The 14427-nt window shown below is 55.9% G+C and overlaps 3 protein-coding genes across 13 annotated transcripts in view; 1 reads left to right on the forward strand and 2 right to left on the reverse strand.

Moving 5' to 3' along the window:
• The window catches only part of NUMA1 (nuclear mitotic apparatus protein 1), a 64579-nt gene extending 56129 nt beyond the window's left edge, over nucleotides 1-8450 (forward strand). For 8 of the 9 annotated variants that reach the window (XM_036904232.2, XM_036904234.2, XM_036904231.2 and 5 more), the window contains 11 exons: nucleotides 1148-1216; nucleotides 2561-2671; nucleotides 2748-2966; nucleotides 3070-3227; nucleotides 4319-4565; nucleotides 5439-5667; nucleotides 6268-6404; nucleotides 6743-6919; nucleotides 7060-7176; nucleotides 7252-7455; nucleotides 7726-8450. In XM_036904232.2, the coding sequence (XP_036760127.2) occupies nucleotides 1148-1216; nucleotides 2561-2671; nucleotides 2748-2966; nucleotides 3070-3227; nucleotides 4319-4565; nucleotides 5439-5667; nucleotides 6268-6404; nucleotides 6743-6919; nucleotides 7060-7176; nucleotides 7252-7455; nucleotides 7726-7737 (1680 nt within the window). In that variant the 3' untranslated portion in view covers nucleotides 7738-8450. The remainder of the gene's footprint in view (nucleotides 1-1147; nucleotides 1217-2560; nucleotides 2672-2747; nucleotides 2967-3069; nucleotides 3228-4318; nucleotides 4566-5438; nucleotides 5668-6267; nucleotides 6405-6742; nucleotides 6920-7059; nucleotides 7177-7251; nucleotides 7456-7725) is intronic. The other variant, XM_036904236.2, reaches the window with a different exon arrangement.
• A 301-nt stretch (nucleotides 8451-8751) lies between these two features.
• On the reverse strand, nucleotides 8752-11048 carry IL18BP (interleukin 18 binding protein). Its single transcript, XM_036904249.2, has 5 exons — nucleotides 10864-11048; nucleotides 10287-10493; nucleotides 9513-9633; nucleotides 9220-9432; nucleotides 8752-9022 (listed from the first exon to the last, which is right to left on the reverse strand). Exons 1-5 carry the CDS (start codon nucleotides 10913-10915, stop codon nucleotides 8992-8994), a joined length of 624 nt encoding a protein of 207 aa, XP_036760144.2. The 5' UTR covers nucleotides 10916-11048; the 3' UTR covers nucleotides 8752-8991.
• Nucleotides 8752-14427, reverse strand: part of RNF121 (ring finger protein 121) — a 104171-nt gene continuing 98495 nt past the window's right edge. The window contains exons 9-11 of one of the 3 annotated variants that reach the window (XR_008999225.1): nucleotides 10864-12829; nucleotides 10287-10493; nucleotides 8752-9022 (exon numbers count right to left, since the gene is read on the reverse strand). Coding sequence is in view for 2 of the 3 variants with exons in the window: in XM_036904242.2 (XP_036760137.1) it covers nucleotides 12682-12829 (148 nt within the window). In the remaining variant the exon portion in view is untranslated. Of the gene's footprint in view, nucleotides 9023-10286; nucleotides 10494-10863; nucleotides 12830-13039; nucleotides 14374-14427 lie in introns of those variants that run through there. The other 2 variants (XM_036904242.2, XM_036904240.2) reach the window with 2 other exon arrangements.

Consider the following 14427-nt stretch of genomic DNA (forward strand, 5'->3'; position numbering starts at 1 on the left):
GACAAGGGAAGGGGTAGGGAAGGCTTCATCTTTCCCGTATCTGAACTAGTGACAATCCTTGTGGTTCCCAAACTTCCACGTCCTAGTTGAAGTTTGGGTACTCAACTCGGAGGGGTACCTTGTTTCACACAGCCCCCTGCTTTCCCACAGAAGCCATTAAGGTGGTACAAGGCAGCCCTCAGCTTAGGGAGCTATGAACTGGGGATGCCTGCTCTTGGGGCTTTAACTCCAAGCATGAAAGGGAGATGTTGGGGAGTAGGCAGTCCAAGGTGGAGAGTGCAGATGGAGCCTCCACCAGACACTGGCTGCCTCCCACTCCCAGCCAGTTCTCTGTGCTGCCCTAGATGTCAGGGCTGTTGAGCTGGTGTTCGCAGGAGCCCCCTTTCCCCACCACCCCTCCTACCCAGTCACCTCGGGCCTGCCGGAACCAGGTCCCCTCCTGCCATCACCTTCTCAGGTGCCTGTCAGGGTGGGAATGAGACGCAGCAGCAAACAGCAGTGGGTCTCGCCGCTTGCCTTCACTGATTGTGCTTGAGCCCTGGGGTGCCTGGCAGAGGCAGGAGTGCTTGTGGCTGTTCTGCACCCTCCGCCCTGCCTGTGGGAGTGGGAGTGGGAGTGGGGTGGGCCTGGAGTACGTGAGCCGCCCTGCTGCTGTCTTCAGCAGCCTGGTCTCCAATGCTAACCTCGGCAGCCGCACTGCCAGTGCCAATCCTAATGACCTGTGGATATCGGTAAGAAGTCTGAGCATCTATTGGATTTTGCCTTGGCAGACTAGGTCTCCTGTTCCTGTCCCCAACCTGGGAAGGTTGGGGCTGGGACTGGCAGCAGCAGTAAGGTGATGGTGAGGTGTCAGCACCGGAGTCAATTCTGCTGAACGTGGCAGCTGCAGGGGTCGTGCAGGCTGGTCTCTGCAGGCTGGGGGAGAGGCGAGCGTGGGCAGGTGGTTCTTCCAGCACCTGGGTGTTGGGTCACCTCACTCAGGTCCTGCCATCCAGCCTGGGCAGCAGGCTGTTCCCTAATTGATGCCAGGAAAAGGACCTGAGTTTCTTTTCTAGGGAAACAGGACTGGCTTGAGGAAACCCCATAATTTGTTTGGACCTCCAGGGGAGGCCTCCTGAGTCTTCTTCTCTTCCCGCCCCTGCTGCAGGTAGAGGAGCTGAGTAAGGTGCTAGCTGACCACGACCAAGCCAGCAAGGCACAGCAGCAGCAGCTGAAGGTGGGGCAGCGAGAACAAGGCTGGGAGGGAAGTGCTCTGTAAGGACTCAGGCTGTGGTGGGTTTGGGGTCAGCGGGACACCCTATGCCTGTGGTTCAGGAGCCCTACAGGTGCCCCTGGGAACTCTCATGGGAAGACCAGAGTGGCTCCTATCCCTCAGACCTTCCTTGTCCACTGCAGTAGCCACTAGCCATGTATGCTTGCAGTTCTTCACTCACACTAGCCACACTTCCCCTGCTCAGTAGTTACGTGTGACTAGTGGCTACCATATGGACAGGGCACAGGCAGCACATTTCCATCCCTGCAAAGTTCTGTTGGATAGCACTGGTCTAGACAGTCTAGCCTCATGGAGTGAGAGCATCAGCATCACTTAATATTACAGTGCAGATTAAGTTTTCTTAATGCTTTCAACAGCATCCCCTTCTTTGTTTTAATACCTGCTTTTTGCAGTGTTGGTCTTCACAGCTTTTAGTTAAGGGTGCAGGAATTGGGCACCTTTGACCCTGGGACTTGCTAAAGCCCTGGTGGGTCACATGAGCTGGTGGGGGCCCAGAACTCCATTTTCCCAGCTCACCTACATGCACTCAACACCGTGTTGTGATATGTGATAAACAAGGCCAAATGGGAGCCTTCCTGGTGCTAGGAGATGTAGGAGAGGTAAGGCTGATGGTCCAGTCCAGTGTCTGTTAGAAGAACTAATAAGCACTTGCTGGCACTGTAGGTGGACAGAGACTCAGACATAGGCCCAGCTCCAAGGGAGTCTGTGGTCTGGATAGGAGGCAGTGCCACATCATGAATGAGTCCATATGGGCTTTGGAGTTGGATGACAAGGTTCAAATCTTACTCTGTTTAGTCACTATGACCCTGGTCATTTCTCTGAGCTCAGTTTCATCATCTCTGAAATGGAGATAAAGTTACTTCCCAGATTGATTTTGAGGAGAAATGAGTTCACATGGCCTCAGCTCGCATGCCAAGTGCCAGCTCTGTGCCGTGCACATAGAGGTGTTCCCTGACAATCAGTTCCTTCCTCTTTGGGGAGGCAGTATACTCACTAAGGATGAGACAGTTTGTATCTGGTCTCAAAGAAAGCAAAGATAGGGCTGTCTAAACTTGGCCAGATATGACACTGGCTGGACAGGGAAAGTTCCTATAGAAAGTAGACTTTGAAGGATGTGTTGTTTCAGTAGGCTGGAGTTGTGAGGGTGGGTAAAAGGATTTTTTTGTGTGTCCTGAGAGCATATGCAGGAATTTGAAAACATCCATGGAGTCCAAGAAAGTAGGCAAGTCTCAGAGGATTTGGGTGGAGCAGCCAGCTGCCCTGATCAGCCTTTTCCATGCTTTCTAGGCCCAGGGAGGGGAGAGCCAGCAAGAGGCCCTGCGTCTCCAGGTGCAGCTGAATGAGCTGCAGGCCCAGCTGAGCCAGAAGGAGCAGGCAGCTGAGCACTACAAGCTGCAGGTGAGGAACCTAGCATCTGCATTGCCATCCTGCACCCCCGCCCACCCACCACCACCTGTCCTGTCTGCCCTCACAGATGGAGAAAGCCAAGACACATTATGATGCCAAGAAGCAGCAGAACCAAGAGCTGCAGGAGCAGTTGCGGGGCCTGGAGCAGCTGCAGAAGGAAAACAAGGAGCTGCGGGCTGAAGCAGAACGGCTGAGTCGGGAACTGCAGCAGGCTGGAATGAAGACCAAGGAAGCTGAGCAGACATGCCACCACCTTACTGCTCAGGTGCGCAGCCTGGAGGCACAAGTAAGTATCCCTTCCCCTTGGCCTGTTGGGCCCTTATGGCCTCCTCTCCTAAGCCACCTCTGCCTCAGGCTTCCCTCACTCTCTCCGGCCCTCTTGTTCCCAGGTAGCCCACGCTGACCAGCAGCTTCGAGACCTGGGCAAGTTCCAGGTGGCAACTGATGCTCTGAAGAGCCGGGAGCCCCAGGCTAAGCCTCAGCTCGACTTCAGTATTGACAGCCTGGATCTGAGCTGCGAGGAGGGGACCCCGCTCACCATTACCAGGTCAGGAGGTACCCTTCCTCCCTGATTAAGTGCCTACTGTTTTATCAGGCTGCATCCTGGGCATTGGGGATCGTGAGATAAATAAGGTGTGGTCTTTTTGCCCTCTGGAAGCTTATTCTTAGAGAAGAATAAAGAAAAAGTATCACAGGTTTTATGCCAGATGTATATATAATGTGCAGTTGGAGTAAAATGAGTTGTCAGAAAAGGCTTCATGGAGGCTGTCGCTCCTGCTGAGTCTCGAAGGCACGGGGGTGTGTGCCTGTGAACAGGGGAGAGCAGTGAGAGCAAAGGCCAAGCATGAGCCTGGCTAGGCTGGGCCAGCCTGACACCCCACTGAAGGAGGCGGGAATTGAGACTTGATTACAAAGGCATTGAGGAACCTTGGAAGGGCCTGAAATTGAGGTGTACACGGTCAGATTCGCATCTTGAAAAGCTTATCCTGATAGCCAGTGTAGGAGCTGAGACTGGAAATACTGTTTTTATTAAACATATGCATGCCAGGCACCTTTTTTAACACTTGAAAAATATTAATTCATTTATCCCTCAAAAACCTTCTGAGGTGGGTTCTGTGCTCATCTAACAGATGAAACTGTGGCCTAGAGGAGCGGTCACTTGCCCAAGGTCCCACAGTGGCAGGGCTGGGTTTGAACCTGGACAGCCGGTCTGAGTCCTTGTCACCACTCTAGTGCTGCGGTGGTCAGTCTCTGTGAGATGACGCCAGGAGGGGCGTGAGAGTGGAGTGGGGTGTGGTTAGGAGAGGCTGGGTTTGATGAGAGGGAAGAGGCAGGATTGTGGGCTGGGGAACCTGATGGGAAGATGCTCCCATTCGCTGAAATAGGAGGTAGAGGAGGAACAGACAGATTCCTCGCAGACCAGCAGTGGGTCTGTGGTCTGGAGGGAGCAGGGTCTGGGAGTGGCCAGCACTGGAGGGAGGAACCAGGTCAAGGGCTGTCCTTGGTACATCTGAAAATCAGAGGGCTGACGGGGTGTCTGACCTCGTCTGCTTGTAATAAACGTCACTTTGAGCAAAGAAGCAGGCAGAACACCTTCCAGCCCCAGGAATGGTAGCTCCGCCATTTTCTTCCCTATAGCACACTGCCTCGGACCCAGCCAGATGGCACCAGCATCCCTGGAGAGCCAGCCTCACCCATCTCCCAGCACCTGCCTCCCAAAGTAGAATCCCTGGAGAGTCTCTACTTTACCCCCATCCCTGCTCGGGGTCAGGCCCCCCTGGAGAGCAGCCTGGACTCCCTGGGGGACATTTTCCCAGACTCAGGGCGGAAGACCCGCTCTGCTCGTCGGCGCACCACGCAAATCATCAACATCACCATGACCAAGGTCAGGCTGCTGGGAGTGGGGCAGCCAGGACACTGAGCGCAAGGCTCACTTCCCCTCAACAGATCTTCCCATTGGGTCCTTAAAAACAGCCCCAAAGGCAGGCAGGGCTGACCAGTCTCTGACAGACGGGAAAGCTGAGATCCTGAAGAGGGCAGTGAGGTGGGTAGGCCTCTTTTGTAGAAAGGGACAGAGCTGGAATTGGATACCTCTGCTGACTCTAAGGCCTGTGTCTTCCATGTTGTAACACTGACCCTGTGCAGACTGAAGGGAGGCAATGCCAAGAAGCCCGGCCTATGCCTCCAAGCACACCCACCCTGGGTAGCTAAGATGCACGGTGGCTGCTCAGTGGGCTGCCTGCCAGGCTGAGTGCTCTGGCCCTTGGTTTCCATATCCTAAGGAGGTTGGGGAGGAGAGGAATCTTTGGTACAGCAGCGTGCCCTCTGCTACCAGGAAGCTGAAGTTCTAAAAGATGGTCGTGACCCGGGCAAGCTTGGGTCGAGGGACAGCAGCAGTGGGATGAGCCTGACTAGCTCAGAGATGTGGCTTCCAGCCCTGGCTCTGCCACCTTCTAGGTCTGTGTGATGTTTGGGCCACTCACTTCATTTCTTTGCACCCCACTTCTCAGATGGTCTGATCAACTCTGTCTCAAAGCACTGCTAACAGACTTGACTGGAAACAATGGGTAAAAAAAGAGACCTGACAGCCTCAGTACCTTGTGTGCAATTCTGGAAACAAGACCACGTCTTATAAACATGCAGCTGAGGGCCCCTGCAAAGCAGTGTATGGGATCTGAGGCACTTCAGGAAAGGGAATGGGAGGTTCCTTTATTGAGCATCAGGGCCTCCCCACTGCAACCATAATCCTGTCTTGCAGAAGCTAGACGTGGAGGAGCCAGACAGCGCCAACTCATCCTTCTATAGCCCGCAGTCTGCCCCAGCCTCCCAGGCCAGCCCGCGAGCCACCTCCTCCACCCGGTCTCTAGCTCGCCTGGGCTCTCCCAACAGCGGCAACGCAGCTCTGCTCAGCCTGCCTGGCTACCGGCCCACCACTCGCAGCTCTGCTCGCCATTCTCAGGCCAGGGTGTCCAGTGGGGCCCCTCCAGGTACGGGGACTGGCAGGACTTACCGAACCTGAAGATGAGACTTGAAGCAGATCCTGGCACAGGAGAGGGGCAAGCTTTTAAAAAACCAACGCTGGCTTCCTGTTGGCACCTCACCCATCCCTCCTCTGCAGTCTCAGGGCTTGGCTTGTCCACTCGGGCTGTGCTGGGCAATCAGGGTGATGCTGATCTCAGCCAGGGTGAACTGGACATGCTCACATGGGGGACCTGGGATCCTCAGCACAAAAGTGACACTGAGCTGCTGTCTGGAGTCCTCCACGCCCCTTCTGAGGTGGCGAGGGGATGCTGGGACCAGGCTGGCCAGTGTTCTTTCCTCAGGGAGACCCTGGGTATCAACTCCTGGGGCTCAATTTCTTGGTATCACAACCTCTGCTATGACCTCTTCTGACTTTCCCAGGGAGACAGCAATGAAGCCCTGCTCCTGCATCTGGGGTACTGGGCTTGAGGTCCACGGGTAGGTGGACAGGAGTGGTTCAGCAAAGGCTGGTGAGATGCGAGGGTCAGTGGGCAGCCTGCTGCTCCCTCACTCCTCCCAGCCCTCCAGCCCCACTTAGTCCAACATCCCTCCCCCTGCCTTCCTAGGAAGGAACAGCTTCTACATGGGCACTTGCCAGGATGAGCCCGAGCAGCTGGACGACTGGAACCGCATTGCAGAGTTGCAGCAGCGCAACCGAGTATGCCCCCCACACCTGAAGACCTGCTACCCTCTGGAGTCCAGGGTGAGCCCTGGGGTCTTCTGCATGGGACCTGCCCACACTAGCTCAGCTCCTCCTCCACTGGCATATGCCCCAGTGCTCCCTGCTGAGGAGGATGGCCTTACATTCCCAGGAGGGAGCACAGGGTGAAGTCACTGGGTGGGCAGGTGCTCAGAGGCCTGCCAGGGACTGCTTCTCTCTGGCCATTGTGCAGGGTGTAGGTAGAGAAGACGACAGGAAGGCTTTTTGTGATATGAAGACTCCAGCTGCTCCACAGGCCAGGCCACAGAAGAGAGCTTTGGGGGCAGGCCTGCTCCGTCTCCAGACTTGGGCCCATTGACTGTTTCTTGCACCCCACGCAGCCTTCCCTGAGCCTGGGTACCATCACAGATGAGGAGATGAAGACCGGCGACCCGCGAGAGACCCTGCGCCGAGCCAGCATGCAGCCAGCCCAGATAGCTGAGGGCGCCGGCATCACCACCCGGCAGCAGCGCAAACGGGTCTCCTCAGAACCCCACCAAGGCCCTGGCACCCCTGAGGTGATTAGCGCCTCCCAGGGGAGGCTTCTGGCTTGGGGTGGGGGTGGGTATTGGTTGGACAGGTTGACCTCTAAGGCCCATGTGGCTCTGAGCGTGAAGTCTGCTTGCCGCCACCACTTGCCCGATGGTCTTCCCTATAGTCTAAGAAGGCCACCAGCTGTTTCCCACGCCCTCTGACTCCCCGGGACCGACATGAAGGGCGCAAACAGAGCACTACCGAGGCTGAGAAGAAAGCAGCTACAGCTGTTGTTAAACAGGTTAGTTGGGGTCTGAGGGTGACCCTGGATGGGGGGCAGTGAGGGAGAGCCCAGCCTGACCACCCCTCCCCACAGGCTGACCGCCGCCAGTCAATGGCTTTCAGCATCCTCAATACACCCAAGAAGCTGGGGAACAGCCTTCTGCGGAGGGGCTCCTCGAAGAAAGCTTTGTCCAAGGCCTCCCCAAACACACGCAGCGGGACCCGCCGCTCTCCTCGCATTGCCACCGCGGCCAGCGCTGCCAGCGCTGCCACCGCCACCCCTCGGGCCAAGGCCAAGGTGGAGGCACTGACTGGGAAGGGGGAGGGTTCGCCTCCTGGGAATCCTGGTGGAGGCAGGGCCAAGCCAGGCTGCCAGAGACTGCGGGCTCAGAGCAGGTGCTCCCATCTGGGCCAGCTGCTCCTCACTGAGACCCACAACTCTGTTCCTCCTGAGAATGCCTAGAGCTGCTCAGGGAGCCAGTGGCTGGCAACCTGAAGGGAGGTGGGACCAGGGGTACACCAAGGAAGGGATCCCTGTCAGCCCAGTGACCATCTGTCTCTCTTTCAGGCAAAGCACTAAAGGTTCAGTACCAGTGAGTGGCCCCACCTGTGTCGATGCCGACCTCGCCTGGTCCTTCTCCTTCTGCTGTCCCTTTCAGTGCCTTCTCTCAGCTCCCAGGCCAACAGTAGCCAAACCCCTAGAGACAGTGATGCCTGCCCACTCCCCGACCTGGTACCTGGACCTTCACTAACGCCTTCTAGGTGAACAGAAGAGAGATAGGTCCTCAGAGTTGGCCTGGAGACTCTGGGTCCTCTCCCTACCTTGCCTCCTGATGTTTTCTTAGAGCCAAGTCACTTCTACATCATAGTCAGATTTGAGGCTGACTTGGAGTGGCTGGGTCCTTGGGCTCAGCTAGTCCTGCTCTCAGCCTCTGGCTCTAGAAGGGACCATTGGAGGAGCAGGCCCTGGTCCTTGCTGCTCCTGGTGGCTAGGCCTAGCAGGGCCCTTGCTTCTCAAGTCCAGGACTGACTGGGCTCTAGCCTAGTAGGAGCACCCCACCACCAAGGGCACTGTGCCCAGAGGATGCTCTCTTCCAGGACAGGCAGGCCCCATGTCTCAGGGAGGTGGGAAAGGCAGCCTTCAGTGGTAGCTCATCCCTCATCTTCCCTAGACTTGCAATGCGGGGAGGGGGGAGGGAGGGGATTTGGAGTGATGGGAAGGTTTTTAAGGGCCAGGGATGAATCTTTTCTAAATGTTATTACTTGTAAATAAAGTCTATTTTTCTCCCTTGAGTGCTGAGCTGCCTTTATATGTATGGGAAAAGAAGGGAAATCTGGGCCCTTTAGAGCATACCTTTGTCTCTGAGTCTTCTAGACCACGTATCTTCTCTCAAATCCCTTCTGGCCTTTCTGGGGTCACAAAATCTTCCCATACTCCACTGATGGCCTCTTCTCATTCTGAGGGCTCATGTCCCCTGAATCTGGTTTTGTCTTTAGCTTCTGTCTCGGTGGCGGTCCCTCTCTTCCCACCCTCCCTCCTAGGACTGGCCAAGGTCTCTAAGTGGAACGATGGCCTAAATGAGATGTCAGCACGTCTCCATTAAAAATTCATTTATGAGTGCCCATTATGGGTCCTGATGATGGGCATGAAAAGGATGCATGAGAGGATACAGCTGTTGGTCAGAAGCAGCCTGCCCCCATCCCTTCCCTGGGACAGTCCATTAGAGGTATAAAAACCCACAAACACAACACTAAGTCACTGCAGAACATGGCCTGAGCTGACGGACAGCACGGCCCTCGAAGAAGAGGTGGCATTTCATCCGGGCTTCAGAGTTCATCTGTCAGTCTGTTGAGGCAGAGGGAACCTACAAGAAGGAGAGTTTCTTGAGTTGGGGGCAAGACTGTCCTCACGCAGCCCAGCCTGGGGAAGTGAAGGCAGACAAGGATCAGGACCAACTGGGGAGGGACACCTCCCACCACTTTCCTCTAGACCACAGTTCCTTTCGTTTCCACCTCAGGCTTGGGGACTAGGGACGGGGAGGCTGCTTGGGGCAGAACCCACCCTTTCTGCCCCATAGTGGAGCAGAGTTCCTCCTGTCTCTGGAAGCCTTCCTTCAGGCTCCTCACCCAGAGCTGGGCCAGGACAATGTGACGCCGGGCAATCTGCTCAGGATCCGTGAAGACACAGGAGAAGTTGGTGCTGCGCAAGGCAGGGCTCAGCTGCTCCAGCACCAAGGCCCTCTGCAGCCAAGTGCTCGCACCCCTGCGCTCCCGGCTAAAGCAGAGAAGGCAAGGCTGTGAGAGGACCATAGGAGGAGGCCCCCCTCCTGCTGGCCTCGCCACTGCACCCCTCACCTGGTGGCGCCCTCCCGCAGCCGGCCTGGGAGGTGCTCGATGAAGGAACCATTGCCCAGCCAGTAGAGGATGCTGAAGGGGAAGCGGCTGCAAGCAGTACAGGACAAGGTCAGCGTTCCATCTAGGGACATGCGCCGCTGTTAGCCCTTCTGTAGAGTAGACCCTCCCCTCTGCCATGCTGTGGCCTGCCCGCCCGGCCCCATCCTCAGGATTCAGGAACCTGGGGTGCTGCTGTGCACACCACACAGGTGCAAAAGTCCATTAAAGGGGAAGTGCAGTTGTCCACACGGGAGGCCCAGGGCTGAGCAAGAGGAAATTGGAGATGGGCCCTTGGTTCATGTGATAATTCCTGGGCTTGTCTCCTCAGGTGGGCCTTTTCTAGTACCCAGCTTCAGTGACTGGGAGCCCCAGCCAAGGAAGCACCACCACTGGCAGAAGCACAGCCACTGCTGCTGAGGTGGCTGGAGGACAAGCAGGTTGGGCAGAGAAGCTGGGCCACGAAGCACATTGCAGTCAATCTTCTGGGGGTCCTCTGACCCTTACTTAAGTGTGATCTTCCCATCCCATATGATAGGGAGAATCTTGGGAGCTGGGCCCTGTGCCCATACTTGTGATGCCCCATGGGAGAGAGAGACTACTGGCCTGGTTGGTGGTGGACTACATGGCAAAAGGGGAGGAAGGGCCTCTGGAATCAATCCCACCCTTGGATCTGTGCCCACAGCCCACCCTCTGACCACGGGGCCCTTTAGGATTCCCATCAGAATTGCTCCTTACTCAGTGGAACTTCCACTTCTGGCCAAGTCACCTCCAATGCTGGGCACTGCTTAGCTGCTGGGAGTATTGGGAGCCAGGAGAGGCAGGGGTCCTTCATGCCCCCAGCTGAGGCAGTGGCAGCGGTGGTGGCCTGAGGTAAAGGTGTGGCTCTGGCCAGGAGGGAGATGACGTGAGCACACAGGAGCAGGACCCACAGAGGCCTGGAGTCTGAGGAAAGGATGGTCACAGAGGTCAGCAGCTGTCCGACTGCCGGGGGACACTCAGCATCCTTGCTTGCATCTTGGCTGGAGAGGGAGTTGCTACCTGGATGTAATTCTAGCCCAGAGACTCCTGGGGTACTGCCCAGGGAATTGGAGGGGCAGAATCCCCCCCAGCCTCCACCTCTCGGTGCTTCTTGGACAAACACATGAAAACTTAGAACAGAGCCAGAGCAACAGTAATTGAACGGAGGCTGGAAAAAGGGCACAACAGTGGAGTTCACCTGTAGGCTGAGACACAGCGCAGGCACAGGGCCCCATTCTGTTCTCAGATCCCACCTCCCCACCCCACCCCACCCATACCCAGCCCCCAGTCCCACCTGGTATCCAGTTCTGTCTCATGGTCATGATGCGTGTGTCAGGAGCTGGCATGTGTCTGGAGCTGGCGTGCTTGGCTCTATTTATCTGTGACAACTTCCTCCTCTCTGGGGGAGGTCAGGGAGGAGGTGGGTGGGGACGGGAATGATGAATAAACCTCGGTGGCCTCCCTTCCCACAGACTCCCCTCTCTAGGTCTAAACTTGAAGCAGGCTGCCAGGCACTGCTATTTGTTTACTATCCTATTTGCCCAGGCATCTGTCACAGGTTGGGGCTCTTCCAGCAGTTAAAACAAAGCTGGAGATGATCCAGTGACACTCTTTCTCCACCCTAGGTCTTATTACCATTACCATTATGGTAATAATGTTTGTTTAACCTAACCCTTTCATTATAGGGATGGAGAAACTGAGGCCCAAGTCGGGGCTGGGACTTACCTAGTCACAAAGCTCTCTCCACACAGCCAGGGCTGGTTCTGGGAAGGGCAGGGTAAGTGAAATCCTTCTGGGAAAAGCACTGCCCCCTTCCTATTTCACTTTCACTTTTATTCTAACTAGGGAATCCAGAGCAGGCTCCAGGTCACTAGCAGACAAAGCACAAATGCATGGCGACTGCCCTCCCGCACACTGTACCTCTTCCGGAGCAAAGCTTACAGTGGCCTTGAATCCTCCTGCTCATTAATTCCCAGGCTCCCCGCTTCCAGATGATATCAGACCAGGGTAACAAACTTCGATCCAGCCTCAGCTTCAGCCTCCCAGGGTCACATCAGGCATGAAGTAATGAGTCCCTCACAGATCAATTCTGTCCCAGGCAAGGATTGGGACTTTGGTATCCATCTTTGCCCTGCATCCAGGCCTTTGCTCCTGCAGGAGTAGATGCCCTGCTTCTTTTCTCACATTTCACAGCCATATTGGAGGGGACAACTCTCCTTGGCACTGGGGACCCCAAGTTGAATCATTTTATCATTTCAGGTTCAGTGTCACACCAGCCCATCGACCATCCACATCCTGGCCTTTCTCAGGCTCTCCCTCTAACCACCACCCCAACACGCACCCATCATCCCAGCAAATCCTCCTCACTTCTCTCAGCCCAACCCCTTGGCCAGAGCTACAGTCTAGGTTCACCAGTAAGTCTGGAGTCCCTTTGCCTACCCCCAAAGAGCCCTCCTCCTTCGAATCCCCCCTCCCTGGAGCTCCACGGCTCAACTAGCTGAGTCTGACCCAGTCTTGTCTGCAGGAAGCTCTCCGAGCCAAACTGAGAACCTGGAACACCAGCTAGGGCACTGGCCTTAAAAGGAGGGGAGGGCACCACCCAGGGAAGAGGAGCGACAGCCCAGCACAGGCTCGGGCAACAGTGTATAAATATGTCACTCTGGTCACTGATGGCACAAATGGGTGGGGCTGTGGAACGGCGAGGAAGGCGCTCACCATCAGGGTCGTGCAAGTGTCTGTGGAGGCAGAAAGGCCAGGACTGTGATTGGTGTGTACAGACCAAGTGTGAAGTAAGAGACCTGAGTGTCTCGGGTTGTGACCTCTGTGATCAGGACAGAACTCTGGAAATGGAGCAGGAGGCCAGGAGATGGAAATGGGTTTGCAAGATCCATCAGGAACATCAGAGACTCCTCCCTAGGAACACCAGTACTCCAGTAGTTAGGTCAGGAGGCGAGGCTGCTTGGGGCTTCTGAGACACACAGTCCTTTGGGGGACGGGAGGAAGAGGAGATGGGACTCTACCTTAGAGTGTAAATAAGACCAGAGCTGGGCCGCTAGGAGTTCATGGGGCTCAGGACTGTGGAAGTATGAGGACGGCCTTGGACAGCCTGGCCTCAGCTTCTCACGTGAGTAAGAACGTGTAGGGGGGACAAGAGCAAAAGGATGAACCCTTGACTCGTCGGCAGTCCCCATTCCTCTGAGGATGGGCCCCCTGGTGTGAGCAGTGGGGGACCATGGGAAGCCACAGCTGGGAGAGAGAAGCTGATGTGAGAGTTAGGGGTGGTAGCAGCAGGGTGCTAAGGACTGGGTCACCCAGTGATGTCTCAGGGCCCCTCCTGTCCCAGGACAGGGACCCAGCATTCCAAAAATTCCAGGGGCCAACCAGCTACCAAATGGGAAGAGCAGAGGTAGCATGGGCTAGGTGCCCCAGGGCCCAGGGAAAGATGTGGGAAGAAGAAAAGCAAGATGGTGTGCGGCTTTTCAACCCAGCTCATGGAGCTTTATTCAGAGTGGAGTGAAAAGATTCTGCTTGGTCCTTGCTGCACATGAAGGGGTCAGGCCAGCTGGGCCATATTCCCTACGAGCCCAGGGCTGACAGCCCACGTTTGCCATCCCATTTACTTCAAAACTCCTAGGACCACAGCTTGGTCCCACCTGGACTCGTTTTCAGAACCCATACTCACCTGGGCCCTGCCCTCTTCCCGCCCATCCCAGAACTCCCGTTGCCGGGCGCAGGCAGGGCCCATGAGTGCTGAGGCTGACAGAGGGATGCTCCCTGGACTGAGAGCCCTGCTAGACGGCAGGGAGAAGTCCCGCATCTGTCAAAGTCCCTCTGCCACACACACAGATGCACACAAACTCTCTCACTCTGGCTTTCAGGAAAAGAAGTGATGTGACAGAGCGACCACTGGCACGTGTTACCACTTCCAAGCTAAAGGGTCAGCTTGTACAAGGGGCCCTCAATTACTACTGCTGACAGTAGCCCCCATGGGCCAACTATATATAGATGGCCTGTTCTTGGCTGAGTAAGCCCCTGCCTGGGGGCAGTTCATCCCTGCTGCTGATGTTTCTGGTTGTCCCCGAACAAATCCTCAACAAATTGAGGTCCCAGGGCTTCCCTTGTTGGAAAAGTCACAAGTTTCCACTGATTGCAACCTGGACTGAATGGCTCCTGGACAGAAGACAGAGTCAGACACAACACCCATCCTGAGTCCCCGACGGGGTAGAAGGGAAGACAACCCACCCATCAGTGCTCATCTGTGGCACCAGGCAGAGCCCTAGAGCTCTTCCACTGAGGGCACCAGCTGGAGCCCCACTGCGGGAAGGAAAGGGGAAGGGGGAGGCTCTCAGCCAGAGGCAAGAAGGCTCCTTTGGACCAAAAATGTTGTGGCTCTGTTCCCACCCTGTTCAAACAGAGGGGCGAGACCTGGAGGAGTTGGGGCAATTTGTATGCTCCACAATAAAAAATGGTTTTTAAATATATTCATCAAAATAGTTATCTTTTAAAAAGCCCCCACTGCTGACAGCCCCACCAGCTGGCTCTCCATCGTATCCCTGCCCAGCCCGGACACAGCCGGCAGGGTCCTGAGTGGCCCAAATGCCCCTTTGAGTCTTTCCCACCCAGGTCTTGGAGGGCAGGGAGGGGAGTGCCCTGAGGTCCACGGTGGGTGTGCACTCTTCCTGACTATTCCAGGCCCAGGATGTAGTTGATGCCTTGCACCAGACCGATGATAACAGGCTGCCAGGCTACCAAATATCGAAGCCAATCCAGCAGTTGCCCATACATGACATGAGGCCTCTCCCAGCTGTCAGTGCGTTAAAGAGGCTAAGAGCTGCTAAGATTGGTCTAGGAAGTGGAT

The sequence above is a fragment of the Manis pentadactyla genome, chromosome 9, assembly GCF_030020395.1.
Source record: "Manis pentadactyla isolate mManPen7 chromosome 9, mManPen7.hap1, whole genome shotgun sequence".
NCBI lineage: Eukaryota > Metazoa > Chordata > Mammalia > Pholidota > Manidae > Manis > Manis pentadactyla.

What these genes read in the sequence shown, in the direction of transcription:
- IL18BP (XM_036904249.2), bottom strand. Translation starts at nt 10,915, where the DNA reads ATGCCAGCTCCTGACACACGCATCATGACCATGAGACAGAACTGGATA. An exon ending in AGAAGTGGAAGTTCCACTGA is followed by an intron (nt 9,634 to 10,286) that starts GTAAGGAGCAAT and finishes GCATGTCCCTAG; the next exon opens with ATGGAACGCTGACCTTGTCC. An exon ending in TCCACTATGGGGCAGAAAGG is followed by an intron (nt 9,023 to 9,219) that starts GTGGGTTCTGCC and finishes TCCTTCTTGTAG; the next exon opens with GTTCCCTCTGCCTCAACAGA.